This window comes from Puntigrus tetrazona, chromosome 7 (genome assembly GCF_018831695.1).
Source record: "Puntigrus tetrazona isolate hp1 chromosome 7, ASM1883169v1, whole genome shotgun sequence".
NCBI classification, from domain to species: domain Eukaryota; kingdom Metazoa; phylum Chordata; class Actinopteri; order Cypriniformes; family Cyprinidae; genus Puntigrus; species Puntigrus tetrazona.
The window spans coordinates 10,697,321-10,722,544 of NC_056705.1; the positions used below are offsets into that span (position 1 = coordinate 10,697,321).

At 36.9% G+C, this 25,224-nt stretch overlaps 1 protein-coding gene across 3 annotated transcripts in view; it reads left to right on the forward strand.

Annotated features, from left to right (window-relative positions):
* The window catches only part of furina (furin (paired basic amino acid cleaving enzyme) a), a 77,018-nt gene that overhangs the window by 46,841 nt on the left and 4,953 nt on the right, over positions 1-25,224 (forward strand). For all 3 annotated transcript variants that reach the window (XR_006251313.1, XM_043243734.1, XM_043243735.1), the window contains exons 7-15: positions 5,926-6,014; positions 9,876-10,048; positions 14,306-14,518; positions 17,072-17,172; positions 17,506-17,609; positions 17,887-18,004; positions 21,239-21,418; positions 21,511-21,635; positions 22,870-22,983. Coding sequence is in view for 2 of the 3 variants with exons in the window: in XM_043243734.1 (XP_043099669.1) it covers positions 5,926-6,014; positions 9,876-10,048; positions 14,306-14,518; positions 17,072-17,172; positions 17,506-17,609; positions 17,887-18,004; positions 21,239-21,418; positions 21,511-21,635; positions 22,870-22,983 (1,217 nt within the window). In the remaining variant the exon portion in view is untranslated. The remainder of the gene's footprint in view (positions 1-5,925; positions 6,015-9,875; positions 10,049-14,305; positions 14,519-17,071; positions 17,173-17,505; positions 17,610-17,886; positions 18,005-21,238; positions 21,419-21,510; positions 21,636-22,869; positions 22,984-25,224) is intronic.

The window sequence follows — 25,224 nt, forward strand, 5'->3', positions numbered from 1 at the left end:
CTTTATTACCACAGTGTGCCAATCTTTTGATGGCTACTTCCAGCAGGATAACGCGCCATGTCATTAAGCGCAAATCATCTCAGACTGGTTTCTTGAACATGACAGTGATCATGGATGTGCAGCTGACAAATCTGCAGCAAAATGTAAACAAACCAATTTAAATTGTTTTGTTTTAAGCACTTCAATTCTTGCTGGGTGAAATAATGTTATCCTGAGGCTTCTATCTGTTTTAGAGCTAAACCTTTAAATTCTGATGTTTCTTTTAATGTTTATCTTTTAAAGGGTGAAAAATATTGACATCTACTGTATCCCCCGGCACTGGTGTTTGTATTGTGCGCATTTTGGTATGCCTTTCTCAGTGTCAGATCTGGATTTTCTGTAAAACATCCATTTATCAGTGCTTCAACAATCCTTGGTCGTGTTGTAAAGTGACTAAATAATGCATTACGCATTTTGAATTCCTAAGTGCGTTTCCACAGAAGTGGGGCAGGTTGAGTCAGTGTGGTGTTTCAGAAGAAACCTGAGCTGTGGTGAGAAGTGTTGAAGCCACATAAATGTCTTTCTGTTCATACTTTAATCTCCAAACAATACTTTTTCCTGAAACAGTTATAGATTTTTGTAATTTCAAACTTTTGCTCTGAAAAACAGAACATGAGATATATCTATGGCCTGCTATTTTAGGATATTTTTGTGCATTTTTGCATGAGACAGCATTTTAAACGATGTCTTTCGCATAGTAATTTGTCAGCTGGTTTTTAATTAATTTCAGATATTCTAATTAATTGCATGGCATTTTGTCAGCATTTAAAATGTTAGTCTGTAATCACATCCAAACAGATGTTTTAAAGTGTGATTTTGAAGTGTTAATTTTAATTAGTTTTTTTTTTGTTTTTTTTAATCAGTTGTATTTAATTTGGCCAATCTTTCTTTCTTCTCTAGAAATCCAATTGAAGTAATCATATCAGTTGACTATGCCAAACACCCGTGTTGACTCGTGACATATATGTTAAAAAAAAATTATAATTTTTTTTAAGCTGGCATGCGTTCAGTTACACATTGTGAGGCAGTGTGTTATAGCAAAGATGAACACGTATTAGAAATCATATCTTTCATAGATCGCTGTCTTCAGTAATGCAGTCCTTTATGGGTGTTTGGCACAGCTTTAGAGAGCCGTTCTCTCAGGGTGTAATCTGACCGAGATCGGCTCAAGACGTGTGCTGATAAAACATCAGAGGTTACCATAACACGGCGTGTTGTTTGGCATGTTAAAATTGCACATCTGGAAATGCCTTTTGTTCAGACAAAGGCAGGATGAAGTATTTCACCGTACACGGTTCCCACAGTTAATATGTTTGTACTAGCCAGTCAAGTGAGTTTTGCTTAGCGGCAGCTCAAGACGGGTCATATATTTTCTTGTCCCGTCATTGTTAATTCATCAGGCACAATATGAGAGAGAAGACAGAAATATGTAGTGTTAAGTCAAGCAGAACATCTCTGCTCTTCCATAAAATCATAACTCGAAGAGGCAAGTGAGCCTTCCGTTGAATATTCTGCTCGACGGTCTCTAGTCTTGCGCCTGGTTTCTCTCCCAAGCTTAAAACACTGAAGCGCTCCCCTGGATTTATTTTCCTGGGGCTCCAATAAGCCAGCTGGAATACTGCCTAATCCAATTTTAAGATGGTCATGAATACATCTGTATTGAATGTATTAAAACTCTCAGCATGTGTAACGTGGGTCGGCTAATTCAAGCAGAACAAGTGCTGATCTTTCAGCAGGAAACGTTTATAAACATCTTAATGTCTTTACATGTGATATCCTGCTATATTTTTACATTAACTGTTAATCTCCTGTTAACGTTGCATATCATGCTGTTTAAAATGCTGATCTACGGCGAGGGTTGGAGCTAAGAATAGGGCTCATGTAGAAGCTTTCGTTTAGTTAATTTTCAGTAAAGAATTCTTGCCAGTTGTCTGAATCGGAATCAATTTTTTTTTTTCATGAAATAAAACGATTTTAAAAATTTAATTTTAATAGGTTGGAGACCAGGTACTCAAAAAAAAAAATAGTTCACCCATAAGTGAAAATCTGTTGGAAATGTACTTACCCCCAGACCATCTTAGATGTAGATGAGTTTGTTTCTTTATTGTAACAGATTTGGAGAAATGTAGCATTAAATCGGTTGCAGTGAATCATCTGCAGTGAATGGGTGCCGTCAGACTGAGAGTCCAAATAGCTGTTAAAAACATCACAATAATCCACAATTAATCCACTCCACTTGTATCAGTTAACATCTTGTGAATTTTAAAACTGTGTTTGTAATAAATCAATCATGGCATTATGGTTGAGATCAGTCTGTGCATATTCTCTTCTGATTCAGATGAGACCTTTTCGTTGGAGAAAGCAATTTGAGTAAGGACAATGTTTGAAGATAAAAACATGTTGAGGAAGTCATGTTGTAAAAGTATTGCAAAGCTAAAATTCTCCAAATCTTCAATGAAGAAACAAACTCCTTAGGAACTTGGATGGCCTGGGGGTGATTTACTCATCCTTATCTTGAGTAACCACACACCAGGTATTTTGAAGAGTGTAATTCATTAATTGAATGAAGTAACTGAATGTCCTTTTCAAAATCACATCACCAAAATATTGGGTATGAGATTAGGGGGAGTAACTGACAGATTTTTATTTTTTTTTAACTACAAACAAAGCCCAGCCTGCAAAAATGACTCAAAACATAGCTCCAGTTGTCTCAACTTGTTGTTTCTTCCATATGTAAAGAATAGTTTGCTTGGCTGCATCTACAAACTTTTAGGATGACTTGCTACGGAGGATATGTGAAACAGTGTTCCAGCCCAGAATAATCCTGTTCTTATAAGAACTGAGCCATACGTCAAGGGCAGTGCGTTTGCAGGTTTGAGTCCTGTCAGGGTTATATAAAGGTCCAAACAACGCGTCTCAGTAAAACGCCCGTGGTGTTGAAGAAAGCAGATGGTCGTTTTCTTCAGTTAAGTGAAGCAGAAATACGCTTTATTTTTCATCTGCTGTTAGTGCTGATTGACTTGTTGTCTATTTTTATACAGTACCCATAGTATTCAGAGGACACCATTCCTTGATGTTTCTAGTAATGAGTGCTAAAACAAACATCACTTTATTTGCTCATATTTGTAGTTCAAACTGTTAAACCATGTCTCTTGCATGCTTGTTTGAGAGATTTTGCCTGATTTTATTATGCTCTTTCAGCTGCCAATGAAAGTCTAATAATCTCAACTCAGTTTGAAACCATTTAACATAATTTTGCTGATGTTTGACCTTAAAATCAGAAGCAGGCCCAGATTGAAGCAGACTTTTGCATTTTTTGCACTAACATTTGGAGTCGATCTATACAGCAGTTCCTGCAAAAGGAGTACATGTGCTGCTGGTAAATATGAAATGAAAATAAACTGCTTATATGTGTCCAGGCTTGCTTTACATCTATCAGACAGCTCAATAGTGGCATATCTCACTCTTGGTATCACAAACCTGCATGTGTTCAGCTTCAAAGTGAGTCAGCATGGGGGACGGTCATAAGGTGTCACACCAAACCCTATTAAACTATCCAGCCATGATAAAAGCCCATGAATGTGGATTCAGTCACATACATAATGGCATTTTCCGAGATTGAAGCCTGAGAATAATTCATAGTTACTCAAGAACAGTGGTGGGCTGAGAACTGAGGAGGTCCACAGTGATCATTTAAGACACATTAATATGAGTTAGACTCGTATTTTAGTTTGAAATGGGTTAGAACAAGCAAGTCAAGTGATTGTCATTACTTTTCTGTTCAGTCAGTGGACTGTGAAGAATACATGCAGATGCTCACAATATGTCTGCACAGATTGTCAGTCATCCAGGTCATGTGTACTGTAGAAATGGAGCATCTGGACTAGTTTTTCATTTAAGACATGCCACTCACCCATGTGTCGTTTTAAACCGATGACGAACGGTGCACATTCACCGCATTTATCTTCATCACTTTGTGACATTTTTAGACTGGCAGACACTAACATTGAATATAAATCAAAATATATAGCAATGATGTAATGTAAAACATAAAAAAAAGATAATGTAATACAATATGATATTATATGGGTCTTAAATGTCAAAAAAAGTATTTAATACAAATGTGAAATTAAAAAAGTAAATGTTTATTTAAAGTTCAATATAATTTTTACAATATTATAAAATATAGAGTTAAATACAAATTATGTACATTAATGATACTTTAACTTTTATAATACTATATATCCTTGACATTCTCAGGGTTGAAACCATATATGTATGGTAGACTTAAAATAAATTAATGAATGAATAAAATAATAATAATTAATAAAATATTTGTTATAAAGATTTGAGATGACGCAACATTACTAACTGCGTTCTTTTTCAGTAATGTGTAATCAAACAAATTACTGTTTCTGTTACAACGTCATTACCGTTACTGACAATAAAATAAAACAGTAGTAAAATTCATAGTAGTTTTGGTATCTTATAAACCAATGTTATGAATACACGTTGTATTCATAGATACATTTCAATACCTAACAAATGTATATATTTTTTTATTTTTACATATATTGTCACACTTTTTGATTGTAATCTTGCATGCGTTCTTCTACATTTCCCTCCTGTTGTTTCAACAATCCTCAAGCTTGATTCCCATAAAACCCCTTCCCTTTTTGGACGTAATCTAGGTCCCATGATCCTCCTTATTGTAGGACTGAGTAAGTCTGAGACATTATCCTCACTGATCTCATTCTTCCTATGAATGGATGGATGACTGCAGGGGTTCTCCTGGGATTTCACTGATCCTTCCTCTGTGCTGTTTAACTCTGTGTTTAGCCTCCGTTGCTCTCTTGGCTTTTGTACGTCTGCTGACCTGGAAGATTATTGCGACACAGATGCAGTGGAATTACTCCTGAATCCAGTGGCGTCTCAGATTCGTAATTGGTGTGCATATACTTCTTAATACCTGCAAAAAAAAAAACGCTACAGCGCAAACAAGATTAAGATATATATTTCTCCTGTGTGGCAAAGAGGTAGAAAGACCAAAAATAAAATGAAAATGCACTTGGAAGTGACACGTCTCTGCTCTTTAGTTCTTTATCTCTGGTTTCTTGCCTTTGGTCCTCATTAATTTTGATTAAATGCATAAAGCAAGTTGCATTTGCACATTGTCACAGGCTGTAATCTTATTCCCAAAGGCCACAGTTATTAGTGTGTCACCTGCTGTCGTCTTTAACAGATAGCTGCCTATTTTACAGCAGGGCTGAGTAGGAGCTCTTCACACATGCAAAAGAGCTCTGAATGAACCCTGCAGGATGAGAGGCTTCAGTCACCTGCTGTGAATGAGGATCGGGGCGGTCTTTATACCCGCCTCTCGTCATCAGCACTAGAGTTTGATCCTGTTGCCAGCTGTCTTTGGCAGTACTGAGAATGTCCAAATCATATTGAGCGGGGATGAATTACATTCCTGCATTTCTGCTTGCCACTACCTTTTCTGCCCATTGCATTTTTTAAATGAAACTTTGTATTGTGTAAACAGTTTTTTTAATATATATATGTGTGTATGTATTTATATATATATATATGTGTATATATATATATATATATATATATATATATATATATGTGTGTATATGTGTGTGTGTGTGTATATATGTATGTGTATATGTATGTATATATGTATGTGTATATGTATGTGTATATATATGTATATATATATACACACATATACATATATGTATGCATAATAAATACATGTCTTGTTGTGAAATGTTATAATGTTATGTTTTAATATTGTATTATCTCTCTTTCTTCCAAGAGAACATATATGTGACTTAATGTCCAGAATTTAATTTTTCTTTTTCTTTTTTTCTTTTTTTTAAGACATGGGACACGTTGTGCAGGAGAGGTTGCTGCTGTTGCCAACAATGGCATGTGTGGAGTCGGAGTGGCCTACAACTCCAAGATCGGGGGTGAGTTTGACACATACTCTACTCTTTCAGCACACACCCCGTGCACTCCCAACATTTGAATTGCAAAACCTTGGTTAAATATCAGATTAGCTTCTCATTCAGATTAGCTCCCTCTGTTCGTTAAACCATAGGAGAACTCTTTCATACCAAGAGCACTTCCGAAGAGGAACTCCATTAGCAATGGCTTCATGAGATCAAATGGGAGAGTTATCACCGGCTCCAGCATAGGTCCCTGTGAGCCAAAGATTTGGACGCTAGCATGTGTAATCCTTTTAATTGGCTGAGGTGCTTTTGTTCTGTTCAGTGCAGATTTTGTTTCATTACCCTTCTCTACGCTGCCAACTATCTCGGCTCTTGGACTTCATTGGACTGGGATAAATGTCATTGTTAATGGTTTGCTTTCTAAATCTACAGTTAACCAACTACCCATTGTTGAATCTCAGCTGTTTAGCTTAGCAACATGGTGAAATGTTTCACCTTAAAGGAAAAAATAACCAAAAGGTGTCATTTATTCACCCTTATGTTGTACAAAATACTGTTTGACTTTCTTTGGTTGAACACAATGCATAGGAAAAGAGCAGCCATAAATTCTGCTCAACATCTGCTTAAGATCGGTTCTTACTCAAATCTATGATCTTTTTTAAAGTAACCCAACACTGCTGAAGAGGATTCTAGCAGTTGTCTAGCAATAGTTTTTTCTGCTGAAAGAGCAGCTAACAGTAAACATCTTTGTTGGACTGACAAGGTGAGGTCTAAAAAGTAACTCAATGGTGTCAAACACGTCTCGGTACCTAACAAATATATTGCATAAGATTTATAGTGTTTTGTGGAATAAAATAAAAACAGATTGAAATTGAGAACTAAGTTAACACACTCGCTTAACTTTACCACCACTACTACAGATGATTATGCATTCATGTTATTAACATGTATTATGAGGTCACTCTGGCAGCATACATTAGCAGCCATTAATAACAGGTTTTTTTAAGCACTAATCAAATAAAATTTGGTTGTGGTCAAAAGAAAAACTGCTTTTAACACCCTGGGGATTTTTTTAAGATGTTGCATTCTGAACTTTGACTTTGAAGCATACCTGTTATTACAGGTATTCATACTTACAATTAGGGATTTCAACATGACTTAAATGTTATTTTTGGCATCACTAGATAAAATGGTATTATTAGTAATGTGCGTAAGTACTCTGAAGTGACACCATTAATTAATAGTTTAATGATAAAATGATTGATTATTGGTCTTTTGATCTTTTCACTTGACTGGCGTATTTGTAAGTATCCAGGATATTCATCTTTGACATCTTTTTCAAAGGTTGTTTGTGAACGATTTAACAGAGAAATTCCACGTACAAATTACAAAATTGAGAAATTTCTTAATTGTCTGGCACCAGAATATTATACAGTCTTGAATTCTGTTGACATGGGTTAATTTGCAAACACCCAAAACACCTTTGCACATTGACGGTGAGATTAACATGCGCTAGCATTACTCACAATTTCTTTTTTTTCTTTTTTTTTTCTTGCACATTTTCTTCAGACAATGAATATACGCTACATGTCAAATCTTCCCTTTTATGCAGATGGATAATGGGTTATGGGTAAAATCCATTTCTCTTTTGTCATCTCTGCCGTCGTTTCTCTCTCAAGCAGCTGTTTTTGAATTAGCCTCCACTGCGTCTCATTAGGAGGCTAAGTCGTCTTCCTGTGCCCGTTTCACCTTGAATCCTGGGGGAAATCTGTTCTTAATAAGCAGCAGATACTACTCCTTTAGGGGGTAGCATAGAGACAGAGGACAGAGAGAACTGAAGGCTTTTGGACAGCTGACCCATAACATCGGCCCACACTGGCAGGCAGTGCCTTCTGCTACAGGAAAGCTGAATGTGGAGATGGCAGCACGCTAGCAGAGATGGCACACAGCACGGCTAATTCCTCTGCCAGAACTCATTAAGCCAGAATATTGCTTTGGAAGACTCGGAGGAAACAGTAGAGTCCATTGTTGGAAATTGCTTTATAACAAATAAAACCAAGGGTTCTTGTTGCATTTTAGAGAGATCGATTTATTTGTATTTACTAGAATCTGAATAAAATCTCCTGTTTTGTGACTACAGCGCATCCGTGTATATCTGTTATGCCTTTCTCATTTCCTGGAAAGTAACCGTAGCCAGCTTTTTCTTTGTCCTACAGGGATATTTGGGATTTTTGGAATGTAGATACGGGATAAAAACATTAAGTCTTTCCAAGAAGTTGTGCTGTATTTCTCTGTCGTTGGGGTTTGTTTGCAGTGCTGTCTGCACCAAAGCTCTCGGATTGCTTTGGAAAACCTGAAACGACTGAACTTTTATTTATTTGCGCTAACCCGTATGAGGGCAGCCTTGAGTAACCTCGCCCCCTTGTGTATCAAAGGAGTGATTCACATTGTTTTGAAGATGCCTGACTCTGATTTCTCGTCTTTTTACCGCTTTTAAATCTAAGAGCTCTTGGCAGAATGAGCTCTCTTCTTTTACCCGAGGCTGAGATAACATTCTGATCACAATAACTCAACACTTTTGACATTTTGGACCATGCGCTCTGGCTCGTTCCCAAACCCCCAGTTCGGTTTAAGATTCTCTTTTGTACAGGCTAGTGGAAATAGATAAGATGTTGTGAAGCGTCTGTAAAAGGATGTTTGAAAGAGAAGAATGAACTCAATTCGAACACGAGCATGCATGCAATCCTCCCTTTTCTTTATATGCAGCACTCTCTGTGCACCTCATCCCTTTCATATGTGAGCAATATATGTTAAATATTTAGCAAACAGAAGAAAGATCTCTATCATATGGGATTTTTAGTGGGGTTGTTCATAGTAGCTCCTTTCTCTACAGCTTTTCTGTGTGTTTAGATACATTTATATCTCTCCACCCATGGTACTCTATTATTCGCTTGCTTCTTGAAGAAAATATAGATTCTGGCGGTGGGTGATTAATTAAATATTTGATAGGCTATAATTTGAATGTCACTGTATTATTGCAGACAGGTTGGCATTATTTAATAATATAATAATTTTTTTCACTGTTTTGGTTACAGAATTTATATTAATATACACATTAAAAAATTCTGAAAATATAAGCAACGTTTGTTCTGAGTTCAAGCAGTGTTGAAGGTGAAGTCAAGTGTTTTATGTGGTTGTTTTTATTTATTTAATTTTTATATATATATATATATATATATATATATATATATATATATATATATATATATATATATATATATATATATATATATATTAGGTCATAGGTTTGGGGTCAGCAGTGTTATAAAAAAAGTTGTTTTTTTCTCCCAAAAGGTTTTATTGATTTTATTTTATTAATTTTTTCATGCCAACAAAATGATGCTGACTTATTTTTATATTTTGTTGATAAAGTTAATACGCACTTATTAATCTTTAACCCTTATAGCCCAGTATTAAATGTGGCTTTCAATAACATGCACAATCTGACACATTTTGGCATCTCTATATGAATTCTACATTTCTACAAATGTCACAGTAAATCTAGATAATTTTGAATCATTGCTGAAAAAAATTCACACAATCTGATTGCTTCCCTCTGCATGCTTTCCAATGCCAGAACCAGCTCAACAGCTTGATTGATTGAGTTGTTCCGCTAACATCTTGCTCTTCTACTCTCTCTCTCTCTCTCTCTCTCTCTCTCTCTCTCTCTCTCTCTCTCTCTCTCTCTCTCACACACACGCAACATAAAGTCATTTCAGTAGCCATCAGATCTTACCATTGTACTATCTAATATACAAGCATTGCAATAGTCATGCTCTGTCCTCTGCTCTAATGTGCATCGTGTTTTGTGTTTTGCAGGTGTGCGCATGTTGGATGGAGAAGTCACTGATGTGGTGGAAGCTCAGTCTCTCAGTCTCAACCCACAGCACATTGACATCTACAGCGCCAGCTGGGGACCCGAAGACGACGGCAAAACGGTGGACGGCCCTGCAAAGCTAGCCAAAGAGGCATTTCTACGCGGCGTGATGGAGGTTTGGCTTTTCTCTAATCTAAACTCATTGCATTTAGCTGATGTAGGCCAGAAATACTCCTCGTGGTGCTGAAAGATGCTGTGTTCTGCACATTTGGTTTATTTTATTGTTTCCTGGAAGGCAATTTATATTACTTTTCATAATTTATATTTCTTGTGAAAGTATTTTTCCGCCTCTCTCTGCCAATTAGAGTGAATTGGGCCGCATTACTGTACATTTTAAAGGCCCGTTCACAGCAAGGACGATAACTATAACAATAACGATATGTTTTATTATACATAAAAAGTAAAGCGGAGTCCACACCACAAATATAGCAGCACAGAAGAACAATATAATTGAAATCACTTTCAAAACTGTGGGGGGTTTTTAGCTGATGAACAATTTAAAGCAACAGATGAAATAACAGCATTATCGTGTGTTGGAGTGGACAGAAATGTAGTTATAATTATCTTTATGGCTGTCATTCTTTGTGTGAACAGGCCTTAAGAATTATCTAAATGATATGTAAATGGTCTATTATCATTGGCTAAATTTACATGCCAGGATAGTTCACTCTATTGACAAAGGCCAACCATGTCTGAGATTATGTATTATGCTTACAATTTAAAACGATACAATTGAGTAATAATGTGTGTTTTATATATATAATATATATATATATATATATATATATATATATTTATATATATTATATATATATATGTGTGTGTGTGTGTGTATATATATATATATGTATATATATACATATATATATATATATATATGTGTATATATGTGTATATATATATATATATATATATATATATATATATATATATGTATATATATATATATATATATATATATATACATATATATATATATATATATATATATATATATATATATATGTGTATATATATGCTGCATATTTTTACTTCCTTTACAATGGACTGAGTGCATCAATAAATTCTTTGTTAAAAATATATTGATTGTTATACGTGTTGCAATATTGCAATATTTTTTTGCCCGCTAGTCATTTGAGGCTGTTTATTTATGCTGTTTTGATTTAGCATCGATACCAGGGTACCAGAGCTTGACACTGTATCGAAGCCTAAATTTTTCTCTCCGGTGGACCGTAGAGTTTTGCTCAGTGAACGTCTGAGTAAAAACCTGCTTCAAAGTGAGCAGCGAAGAGGTCCTGTTTTTCATGACATGTACAATTGCTTCTGTGACTCATGGGCTATTTTTACTGTTTCCTGCCATTATCTGCATCAGTTGGTCTGTGCCACAAACAGCAGACGTGTTTTCATTGATATTCTTGTTCTGAGATGGTCTGAGTTTGCCTCTCTTAACCTTGAACTTTTACCAGCAGCGACATTTAAGAGGGCAGAAATTTGCGGTTCAAATGAATTAAGTGGATTTTTTTTTTATTTGCTTTGAAGTTAGCAATGTCAGGGGGGCTGTGGAGGGGATGCTCTGTATTTGATTTTGGCACACTTCATTTGCGAGTGCCTTGAGTCATAAAAGCACTTACTAGTCAGAGTGAAGTTTGTTTAATTTAAATGTCACATTAAATGGCAATTTTCACCGAGACATCTTCATGTCGATTTTCCAGAGCGTGAACAGTATTGACATTCTTAATACCTAATTACTTAACGCCATTTGAGCTAAACTGCTATCATGTGCGGGATAACGGAACGACATTCGTTTCAGCCCTTCACTCATATGAACGTGCTCTGGGGTTGTAAAACTGGCTGAGGCCCAGCTAAAGGACAATGGAGGAGAGCCGTGCCAAGACGCTACCTACCGCAGTGTATCGTGGATGGATTTCATAGGAGCAGACCTATTGTAGACGAATGCTAAGAAGCAATTTAGTACTCAAGACCACTTTACGCTTTCATTGATATGCATCACTAAATGCAATAGTTCATCCCAAAAAAACACAAAACAGTTACCCTCAAGTCATCTCAAATTTGGCGCCGTATATACTTCTGTGGAACACACAGAAAAAATATTATTACAAATTCTTCTGGCTTTTTCTTGTTCAAATATATTATTTTGAACATAGAAAGTTAGAAAACCAGTTTGGGGCAACATGAGTGCAATGTTATTTTAGTATCATTAATTTAGTATAATAGTTTTGAAAGCATTTTTAAAATTTTTGTTACTTACAGTTTAATTATCTACGATCATAAAAATGTATTATTTAAATTCATCAATGAATAACTAACAATAGTTTTTTGTTTTTGTTGTTTTTGCAGCATACCTAAGTATTGGTAGACATTAGTTCAGACATTTTATTATGCAATAGTATTAATACACTGTCTCCATAGATCCATAGCATTGTGCAGAATTTATTCCAGCAATGAATGATCAAATTAGAATTACTGAATTATGTTGGGTAGATCTTTTAACAGAACAGATGGTAAGAGCTGTAAAATTGTCCCTGTCACTGTTCCTATAGACAAGCGATAAGGACCAAAACTGAACTGATTACACAGACTAGCTTAGTATTTTCCAGATCCATATTTTCTAGCCATCGTTTCTGGTGTCCAGATCGTGAGCGTTCGCTTGTGCCAGCAGTCAGATTTGTTTGGGAAACAAGATCCATGTTGCGTGGAGAAGGCCAATGCAAATGGGCTCTGTTCTGTGTAAACACCCTCGCTGAATAGATGCCCACAATCAAGCAGGTGTGCGCTGTAACCGAAAGCAAACTCTCAAAGACGCCGCCAAACTTTGCACCGCAGCCTTTCTCTGCACGCTATTTTCTCCTGCAGACTTTTATTTGGCTCATTGTTGAATTTGTAAGGTACAGTAAACGATCAAAGGTAACAGGCAAACAGCATCTGAATCAAATTATTTGCGCTGTTGGGCTTTCCTTGTGGCGACACGATAAAATGAAAGTCACAAACATGCCTCGTTAATGCAGTGCGTGTATGTTTCACGAGCTCATTATCGGTTCTGACAGTTTGCTTTTGCATTACTGCGCTTCTTCTGAGAAGCAGACCGCAAAAGCCCTGCGCTGTTTGTGTCTTTCATTTGCGCCTGGAAATAAACATGCATGATAAATGTCTTGAGAACATCCCACAAGGTCCTTTTTAAAAGCGTCTGGCCCGGCAATCGAAACCACGATAGTGCTTCAATTGTCCATGACGCTTTTGAAATCCTTTCTGGCAGACTATCCTTACTCCACTCGTCACAAACATTATCCAGTTGTTTTGAGTATTGTCATTGGTAATCCTCCCATTTCAGGCTTCACATCTGGCTCTCGGTGTTAGATTGGACTTGCACGCTGTAAAAAACGTTTCCAGTTAATGTAACCTTTTGAGTATCAAATATACAAAAAAGGCAATTTTCTTGAAATTACGTATAAACTCTTGTTTGACTAACATAATTACTTTTTTATCCCAACTAGTCAAACACAGTTGTGTGAATGAAGCTTTTCAAATTAAGGCTCTGTCAGTTCCCAGCATGCATAAACTCTGTAGTTAATGTTATAGGATTATTGTTTTGCTGTTTGCTGAATTCGTTAAAACACTTTTGTTGTTTTCCACTGCAAAAAATGCTTTTCTAGCTTTTATATTTTTTTGTCTTCAGCCAAAACGTAAAAATTCTTAAATCAAGAAGGGATTTTCTAGACAAGAATTCTAGTCTTGTTTTCAAAAAAACAAGTCAAAATTAAGTTTTAAAAATAAGTTTTTGCTTGAAATGAGCAAAATAAGATGCCAATGGGGTAAGCAAAAAAATATTTGTAAGATTATTGTTTTTAAGATTTGCCATATTTTGGCAGGGAAGGCAAAAAACCTAAGCTAGAAATACTCTAGATATTATTCTTGAGGTTGGCACATCTAGTTTTAAAGCCTAGAGTATGTTCGACCACCTTTGTCTGTTTTCTGGATACTTAAGTCTTTTAAGTTTTTTTTTTTTTACTGGCAAAGACAATGTTGTCTACTTGACAAAGTTATCCATTATCCATTATCCATTGATAATGTAATGACTCTTTAAACAACTTTTTTTATTTCTAGAAGCAGAACAAAATGAATTACATCAACAACATCGTTGTTGTAGTGACAAACGTTGCATGAACAAACAAATGTACATTTGCGGAACAAAGTACTGAGAAGAACTAAAAAACTATTGTTGAGAGAACTTAAATGTTTAGCTGCATCAAGTTGCATTTTTTTTTTTCATTTTCACAACAGTTTATTTTTACATTGTGTGAAGGGAGGTGACATCGCTTTTGACCGACTGTGTGTTTCTCCTACTGAAATCTAGGGCCGTGGAGGACGGGGCTCCATCTTCGTGTGGGCTTCGGGAAATGGTGGCCGAGAGAAGGACAGCTGCAACTGCGACGGTTACACCAATAGCATCTACACGCTGTCGATCAGCAGCAGCACACAGAACGGCAACGTGCCCTGGTACAGCGAGGCCTGCTCCTCCACCCTCGCCACAACCTACAGCAGTGGAGGCCTCAATGAGAAACAGATTGTGAGTCTCTCTCTCTCTCTCTCTCTCTCTCCTGCCCAGAAAATCAGCAACAGTTATCCTTTAATTGAAGAAGTGGCGTAGCAAATCTAATCCAAAAATAAAGAATCTGAAAACACTTGGAGATCAGAAGATAGCCTGCCAAGCCAATTTATGAAGAATTGTTGAAGCGGCTTTAAAGTTCTTAAAGGCTTTTTGGCTGTCTGTGAATGCTGCGGTCACTAGTGAGGGGGAAGATAGATGGTTTTTGTCTCCATGAAGCTTCAAAAAGTCGGATGTTCTTGTGATTGCGAACCATATCGTCTCACTATCGTGCATGGCTTGGTTTTATCTTTGTGTTTGCGATTATTAATGATGTTTGTTAAGTCAAGCGTTGCTGTTTTTATTGCGTACACTTGTGCTTAGGGATTTCGACAAACCCCAGCTCTGGGTATTACAACGCGTCCTAACCAGACAAAGCGAGCAGCCATAAAAGCCACAGTATTTCTTCCGTGTGAATCCAATTATGCAGCTTGTTGAGGAAGAGGTGTGCTATTACTGTGATCAGACTTGCAGTTTCAGCCTGGTTGATGATAAAATGGGTAAAAAGGACATTCGAGGACAGATTTTAAAGAAACACTCCACTTTTTTGAAAATATGCTCATTTTCCAACTCAATTGTACAGTTGAATTTTGCCTTTTGGAATCCCTTCAGCTGATCTCCGGGTCTGACGATAGCACTTTTAGATGCAGTTTAGCACAGATCACTCAAACTGATTAGACGGTTTGCATCAAGCTCAAATGACTAAAGAGTTTCGATATTTTTCCTGTTTAAAGCTTTTATTTTCTAGGCTGTTAAAACTAAAGGAACTATAATCCAGCATAATAATCAAGGGACGATGCTGCTGTACCATGGCTGCAACAGATGTATTGATATTACGCAGCACCTACAAATACTCCCCAACAATAGGCCCCCACTGCGTAATATCCATTTTACCTTTCTTAAATGTTTTAGGAACAAAAAAATGTTTTAATTTATTCTTGAGTTGATTTGTGAACCCGGCCCAGAACGCTAGCAGCTGGATATTAGTGCTATAAGAACCACTAAGATCAACTTAGCAAGCCTGTAGCAACACCCTAGCGACACATTTGCATCAACAAACAACCTTTTTGGATTCTTCGCATAATGTTAAGCTGTAACATTCAAAGCACAAATGTCCCTGTGATTTCAAAACAACAAGCCCTCACTGTCATAGCGTGACATTTTCCTTTGCTCATGTTCGGTTTTGTTTCTTTACCCGGCTCTATGCCGACAGAGGCGTGCACCCAAGCATTGTTCTCATAACCGGCTATGCCTGACTGACTCATCTATTGTCCCGCGTTCAAGACACAGACACTGACTTTCACAATGGAGGTGTTCTTTTAAAGGACAGAAACCTGATACCCGCTGTTTCCTCAGCAGCAGAGACCCTGTCAGGCGATATTCCTCTCCTGTGGTCTCTCAAGATCCATTTTTTAGTGTGCAATTGCTGAATTCTCCTGTCATAGCTCCTGCCATTCAGCCTCTCTGCCATTTTTAGCAATTAGTCTCACGCAAGGAGGTCTGTCGCAGTCAGTGCACATCCTGCGATGCCTGGCTTTTTAAGTGTCACCCGTCAGGCCTTTTATGTTTGCATTTGTCTTGAATTGTTCCGGCTCTGTCTGTGTGACCCTGAGGGCTTAAAGATGCTGCGCTTTTTACCCTCAAGTGTCGAAAAATGTCAAACATTACACTGAACCACCTGGGTCACTTAAGAGTCAGGAGCTGAATGGCAGTTTTTATGGGTTTTTACATTTTCTGAAGAATATGAGAAGAGGTGCTTGCCATGCAGATGCCAGTGCCGTGATGCAAGACTCGTTGCCAAGGCATTGATATGCAGTTGCTAGGAAGTTCTGGGTGGTTGCCTACTAGCCCAAGTGGAAAGAGCCCAATTCCCAAGTCTCTGTGAAATCCCTTTTTCTCTCCCAAATTCCCCTCAAAAACTATTGAGAGGATCAGTTTGGTCAGCCATGGCAGTTTGAAAAGTAATAGCACACTACTTTATCCACTGTATCAATTATATATAAAGTGAGGGACTAGTTACACACAAAAATGTTAAGTGCAAGTGTCTTGTTCGAATGCATAATAGCAATGCTAGACACGGATAGCAAGATTATTAAATAGGTCATGAATTGAGAAATCTAGATTATAGAATATAAAAATATATGAAATAAAATGCATCAGTTTCCACAAATAACAATAAGCAGGGGGGAAAAATCAGCGTTGATTATAATACGAAAACATATTTTATTAGATCATTAGAAAACAGAATAAAGTACCCCAGAGTGTAGAACATTTACATTTACTACTAACATTGTAATTGCAATTCAGGAACAATTCAGAAACGATTACAAGTTTCCTCATCAGCTTTTATCATCTTTTATCATCTTTTGTGAGCGACTCAATTGTCATGTCAGTACAGTGTTGCTATTGTGTTCCCATCTGGAATAATTGCATTTTCCCGTCATATCAGTGATGCGAAATGTTTTCCTGTTTCAGGTCACTACAGACCTCAGGCAGAAGTGCACAGACTCCCACACAGGCACCTCTGCCTCGGCCCCTCTGGCGGCGGGAATCATCGCCCTCGCCCTTGAGGCCAAGTAAGTCTTCCCAAGCATGGTTTGTCCTGTCCTCAAGCGAGGTCGTCTGTCTTTATCAGCGATTCCAGTGACCTGGGGCTTTCTGAATAAAATGGCTACTGGCTAGATTGGCAGGCTGGAATTAACCTTCAATTTCTCATTTGGAAGAAACGCATGCATTGAGCGGTATCATTTTAAATTAATTCACTGGTAACACTATAACCTTTATGGCTCCACCTGTAGCTGTCCGTGACCTTTTTGAAAGGGCAGAAGAGATTATCTAGGAGAGCTGTTTGTGTTTCGTTCTGCCATGTATTTTACATGAAGGAAAGGCGCTAACTCTTCTCTCCATAGTAAAAACCTGACCTGGAGAGACATGCAGCATCTGGTTGTGAGGACGTCCAACCCTGCCCACCTCACCACCAATGACTGGAAGACAAATGGAGTGGGTCGCAGAGGTAAAAGCCCATCTCGTTGCTTTTCATCGCTCCCTGCTCTTCGCTTTCGCTCTGGCTTGTCTTTCCACTTTCCAGCTACTTGAACGCTTATGTGATTAGATCGATAACATTATCATTGGCTGCACCAGTCTGCAAACAGCTTCGGATCTTTTAAAGATATCAACCTCTTTAATTCACCTCTTTACTTCCAATGTCATTCTTTTTACAGCCTTTTTAAACTGGTTCTATAGTTACTTTCAACAGTATTGATTTCTCTCTGTCTCTCTCTCTTCTACAGTAAGTCATTCTTATGGATATGGTCTGTTGGATGCCGGGGCCATTGTGACTCTGGCAAAGAACTGGACGAATGTGGGACCTCAGCGGAAATGTGTGCTTTCCCTGGTGTCTGAGCCTAGGTGGGTTAAATGGGCAGTTGGGTCATCATTTTCCCACTATTATGTCCATCCAAATCGAATGTTTACCCTGATGTTTTCCATATAGCGAAACTATCCATTTACTAGGGACTCCCAATCTTGAAAAAAGACGTAACACCATAACCTAGTCTAAAGTCTATGACTTTCTATGACTTTGACAGCCTTAGTCTTTATTCACTTGTTTGCATCAATAAAGCCCTATGATTTTTGTGATGCAGAAAATCTGAAATATTCACAAAATTTAAATTAACTTTTGACATTTTTTAGAAATACGTCAACACAATTTAAATATGATCCCTGGTTCACTCCAGTTGTCAAACAGCAAAAAGCTGAGAAACTTTACATTTAAAATATACAGTAAGATTTAATGTAATAAGGATAATAGTGTATATAGGATTATTCTGTGATGCTAATAATATAATGTTTCGCATGAATATATTTAGTTAATGCTGTTCTAATTTCTAATTATACATTATTAATAAAAATACATTATAAGAAAATATATTCAGATATTAATACTTTATATTGTGACACTTTTGTGCTATTTACAATAGCTTTTCAATTATAAATTTTATTTACTCCTAACTTCTGGGATGTAAAGCTGAATGCAGTGTCCCCTGATTCTTCAGAAATCATTCATTATTATTATCATTATTCATATTGTCATCATTTTAGGTGTAAAAAATAACTGGTTTAAGCAGGTTTGCATTCTGCAAAATGACTTTTGCCTTCTTTGGGAGGAAGTTAGTTGTGCAGGTTTGGAACATGAAATTTTTGTGTGAACTAAACCTTCTGGTAGAAGAATCTGCTTAATTAACTCATTTTTCTCTAACATATGGCAAACGGAGGTTCTTCGGTGCACACGAATGGAATGTTTTAAATTTAGTGCTGCGAAAAAGGTCATGCAGTGCAAGAGGAAACAGGAATATGAAACGAGGTGGGAGCGAAACATCACTTTTGACGGTCTATCATATTTAAATTTAGAGCTGCACAACTTGAACGATGTTTCAGTGCATGAGGCATCTCCGCTGCCTACAGAGATGTGTGTTTAAAGGAAGTAATGACTTGCAGATAAGCTTTTTACATCCGCGTTTGTCACACTTCCATCGCTGCTGACATCTCTGAGCTCAAGACGGACCCTCAAAGTAGCTCTCCACCAATCTCGTGCTCTCTCTCCCAGCATATCGTGCCTCTCGCTCTAAAAACTCACCCTCCTTTTATCCCTTCCTCCAGTCATCCTTTATGGTTCACCAACGTTACGGAAAGATTCAAGGGGTTTTGGAGCGAAGCCCAATTTAACATGCTGGTTGCAGAAGTCACAGAGCAAAGTGATTATGGGCTGCCTCACTTCCATCTCTGCTGTATTTTTCTTCATTTTTTGCTCGCAACATCCCTGACTTGAAGTCTTTCACGCGCTGCGGCGTTACCGCGCACAGAGGGGTTACGCTTCATTCCTCATGGACTTGTCAGAGGCTGTAGCCTGTCTTTCTCTCTCTTGATTTAAGCTCTTCTTCCAGTGTAAACCTGTCTCTGGTGAGCAGGGCCGGGCCACTTTAAGCTCCTTATAGGATTTGGTTTAGAGTGCCAAAAGCCTACCGGCTCCTGTAGCGGTCATCGGTGGCACGGGTCTTAACCTGACTGAACCTTTCTTTTGGACCAGGACTGTGTTTTGCACAGTTAAGTGTTGCAGGAGCTGTTTGATATAATAAGAATCAGTGGAAACAGTTTTGGCTCTTCCAAGCTTGTGGATAGCGGTTATTTTGAATCTCCGGAAATCAGATATACTAACCTATAAAACTAACCTGCATGCTTTTAGGGTATCATCACATGTCTCCTGAAACAGATCATTGGGTTTTTGTAACAAAAATGTAATGTAAATAACTGACTTCCGTTTTTTTTAATTTTTTTATTTTGGAGTTCTGGTTTCTTGGCTGACTTATTCAACTAATGTCATGCATTGAGTCGGATGTTAGCCAATAAGCCAGAAAATTACCAAATTTGGAAAAGTCAGGATAAATTAAAAAAGCTCAGACTATGTGTTCACCTATAAGAAGAAATATACACCTAGTAATGCTTGGGGGTGAGTAAAATGTCGTAATTTTAAATTTGGGGTGAACTAATCCTTTAATCTCAGCATTTACTGATGCATTATTAAATTTACAAGCTGTATTTTTTAACGTTTAGTCAATGCACTGTGAGCTAACATAAACAATGAATTACTGTAATTATATTAACTAACATTAACAAAAAATACTAAATAGTGTAATGTATTGTTAGTTAATACATCAAATAATGTTAGCAATTGGCACCTTATTTTAAAGTGTTACTGAATTGATTAATCTTTCCCAGTAACTATTAATAAAGCCAATTTGATGCAGTAAACACAGTCATGCTTTCTTCACATGCTTTATTTAACACATCAGCTTCTAGTGTAGTAAGTTTTGGGGTTAATTACCTGTTTGTTCAAACAATGTTTGGAAATTCATTAAGCATTTATGCTTAAGATAATAGGGATGATTTCTTTGGAGGCCTCGGTGGACATTTGGGTAATTTGCCTTTTTAAAACACGACTTTGCATGAATGTGTTTGCTGATGATTTTATAAGCCTGGTGGATGATAAATGGCACATTAAAGAAGGATTTGAACCATATCTAGTGTTAAGATTGTGCTTTCTGCTAGCTTTCTGGTATTTGGAGATAATTTTGATCTTACAGTAAACGGTGAGATTTTTAACAAGGATGTGCAAAATTGATCAAAAGTGACAGAAATGACTTTTACATTGTTGCAAAAAAAAAAGATTTCTTTTGAAGTTTAGATTTAACAAAGAATCCTGAATAAATTTTTCACAGTTGCTCCAAAAGTATAAAATATAAATATATTTTAAAAAGAGTAAGAAAGTTTCTTGAGCAGAAGGATCATGTGACACTGAAGTCCAAGACAACACAGGAATAATTTATTTATTTATTTTTTTTGTGACAGAAAACTTAATTATATGTAATATTATGTTGTAATATAATTTTACAATATTACAGTTTTTCTGTATTTTTGATTAAATAAATGCAGCATTGGTAAACATAGGAAACGTCTTAAAACATTAAAACACGGAAACATTAAATCTTAATCATTGGGTGCATTCATAATTGCTTGTGTTAAGAAACGTCACTTTTCACTGTGCTTTAACTGTCAGTTCTTGAACTTGAACTTTCCTGTTTTTAGGAATATCGGGAGTCATCTGGTGATCAATAAGAGTGTGGATTCGTGCGCTGGGACGGAAAACTTTGTGAGCTCATTGGAACATGCTCAAGCCCGGCTCACTCTGTCCTACAACCGCAGAGGAAACCTGGCCATCTACCTGGTCAGCCCACAGGGCACCCGCTCCACGCTGCTTGCACCCAGGTAAGGCACTGAGAGGGATACATCCACATCTGTGTACTTAGAGCATAGCTGAATCAGTTAAGTGTAACATTCTCTGTCTCTTTCTCTCTCAGACCTCATGATTACTCCTCTGAGGGTTTCAATGACTGGGCTTTCATGACCACCCACTCCTGGGATGAAGACCCTCGTGGAGAATGGACGTTGGAGATCGAGAACGTGGCTGGAACTAGCGACTACGGTAATAACCAGTCTATTCAATTTGCTGTTTTTTTTTTTTTTGTTTGTTTTTTTTCCCCAGTGTAACCTGATCCCATACCAGATGCCTTTCACTAATACTGTCTTAAAAAAATCATAACAATAAAATGAAACAAAATTGATCAAATTGAAGCAAAATAATAAAGCCATGATAACAATGAAATAAGAGGAAGTTTGAAAACGAAAATAAAAACTAAAATTATAGAAAATAAAATGTAAAAACAATTTAAAATAATTTTAAAGTCAAATATTGATTGTGATTCAATTAAATAAAAAAATATAAATATAAAAGAACGTGAAGAAAAAAAAATACAATTAATCAAAAAAAATGTAAAAAAAAAAAGTCATAATATAAGATAAAACAATGTGCAACTTGTAGTTGATTGTGATCCGAAAAGTCTTTGTTTTAAAGTGCCCTGCTTTGCGCTTCACAGAAATGTAGAGTATCTTCTTTCCAGATCGGCCTGATTTGCCCAGTTCCTGTTTTCTTCCTCTTATGTCACAGACAATTTGTCTTCCTTCACCACACCCCCCGAGTAAATCTGATTAATTAAATCTAACTAAATAAATCAGAGGTCTGAGTTTTTCTTCCCTCTCCCACTATCGCACTCTCCAGCTGCTCCTGAACACTGTAAATATAAAGGGACTTCCAGCCAAAGGCCCATTCATTTGTCCCGCTCAGACGCTAACACAACTGCTTTATGTCTGGAGTGAACGGACCATTCGTCCAGTGCATTACCTAGTCCATTTCTCTTTGCTGCTTTAAGAATTTACAGAGCTGCCTTATTGAACTGTAGAGTCAAAGTGTGCCATCTATCTAATGCATGTGAAAGCAGTGTGCTACTACAGTTACTGAATGATGACGACAAATAGATTGAGGTTTATTTTAAATAACAAAATTGTTTATTTTTTTTAGTTAACTTTGGTCAGATTGCTAGTGCATTGCCTCTTTTGCTTTAATACCTCTATTGTAATTTAACACAGTTCTGGATTGCTTGAGAAATCGGCTCTGCTAATGTTGTTTGCTTTTGGGTCTGTTGCTTGTGTTCCTAATTTGTGAGTTGACATCATCTGCTGACGGATTATTTGTGCATATAATATAATAGTCTACTGACTGAGACGGAATTAACAGAGACATAATGATTCACAAGTGGCAACTGTCCTCATTTCGTGTCCATGAGTCAGATTGTTGAATCTCTCCCTCTGTCTGTTTTAAGGCACTCTCACCCAGTTCACGCTGGTTCTCTATGGCACAGCTTCTAGTTTATCCGGCCCTTCAGCAGCGGACTCCAGCAGCTGCAAAACATACGACCTCAATCAGATCTGCACAGGTAAGTGTCAGAATAAATGATGGTGGAAGTGCGCCCCCTGCCAAATACTAGTGGCATTTACTGGCTGTCTTTACTGGCTTAGTAACTATTAGCTGTGTTCAGCTGCAGGCCTGATTGTCAGAATGGTATCCTACCATACTACTTGTATACTCTTTCCTCTGCAGTATGTGTACTATGCACATTATACACATTTGCATGCATGGAACACCTAGGTGACATGAGACTTTTGTTAAAATGTGCAGTTTACAGTTAAAGTACACTGTGACTGTGCACTTGACTTGACCTTCCTTTTTTTTTTTTTTTTTTTTTACTAAACAATATTAACATTTAACATCATCGTGACTTTATGCCATCTGAAACATCTGGACATTTTACACAACATTTTGTGTAATATTTTGCATTTAAACATTTTTTTTTCCAAATTAATCATGTCATGTAGAGTCTGTCATGCAACAGCAGTGAACCGCGTCGCTCTTTTAATTGTTTAGCATTGCGTAATTGCATGCATGTCATTCTGTTTTTCCTGCTGTCTTTAAGAAATAGTAGCCAGTATGTTAGTGTTACATTTATGAACACAATCTTTGTTGTTGTAAAATAAAACGTATACAGTGTGTCTATATATTGCCTTTTTGTCCAAAAAAATATTAGCTACATTTTGCATGGTTGCACATTTATTTATTTATTTTTAAGATGTAGCTTAATTTATCAAGAATTGATTACATTCAACACAAAACGATCAAAAACTGTTTTCAAAAAAAAAAAAAAAAAAAATATATATATATATATATTATATATATATATATATATATAAATATATATATATATATATATATATATATATATATATATATATATATATATATATATATTATTTATTTATTTTTTACATTTTTTTACATATTCACCTCAAGCAGTACAACTTATTCAGCAATGGTAATAATAAGAAATGTTACTTATTATGGAATATACACAATCAGCATATTAGAATGATTTCTAAAGGACCATGTGATACTGAAGGCTGCTTTGCATCACAGGGATAAATTACATTTTAAAATATAATAATATAGAAAACCGTTGTTTTAATTTGTAGTAATATTTCACAAAACTGAGTTAATGGTCAAATAAATGCATCCTTGGGGAACACTTAATTCCCGACATTTTTAAAGCTAGTCTGTTGTTTCACAAAATGTTTAATTTATTAAATACATGAATTAATACATAACACTGTAAATCTGACCCTGATTATCACCCCTGTTAATTAAAAGTTAAATCTATAAAGCTTGCAGCTGTTTTCATAGGTCCCTTTTGCTTGTGTTGAGTGTGCAGTGCTGCTCATGTCTTAGCTGTTAAATTGTGTGTTCATAACTCCATCCTGGAATTAGTTCACAGTGCCAGCTGCATTGGCAGCCGTGTTGAAGGCAGCTGTCCAGTTTAGCCTGCGGCCGTGCCCCACTCCATGGACAATCATTGCCAGCTCATTCTTACCTCTTCATACACACACACTGACCCCGCCGCTGCTCTTTCAACAGCTTTCCTCCTTTCATCAGCTCTTTCCTTTTTCTGTCCTCTGCCTCCTCCACTGTCCATCACCTCCTGTCCTGCCCTCCTCTGAATCACACCATGCTAAAAGGATTACGTTATGAATGCTCAAAATATTCTATTCGCCTTTTTTTTGTGGCAGAGGTGTAGTTGATTTCTCTCACAATAATCTGTTTCTTAAAGCCTGTTTATAAACCGTATATTCAACATTTGGTGGAATGGAAAGTTTCCAATTACGTTGAAGGTTCTTCATGGAACCCTGATGCCAATAAAGAACCTTTTTTAATTTTTTTTAAAGACTCCATGCATTTTAGCCCCTTGAACCCTAACCTGTTCTGGCCGACAGTTGGCCACTAACACTAGAAGAGACTCTTTGACCGACGCATTCATCTGAAACTTCTGACACAACAGTAATGCACCAGCTTGGACAGAACATTTAATAAAAGCACTGTTTGGGACAGCCTGGTAATTGCAGGTGGGCTGGCGCATTTAGACTCGAGGACGTTTTGGTCTCAATTTGAGAATCGTTTGTATCCGCAAAAGCCCTTTGTGTGTATCTGGAGAGTTGTCTTACCAGCATGAGTCTCAAAGATTGATCCAGGAGTTCTTCCTGGTGCTCATTCTTCTGTCCTCCTGCGATTGGGTTATATGTTATTTTTGATCTGACCTCCGCAGCTCGAACCCTCTCCAGGTGTTAAGCGC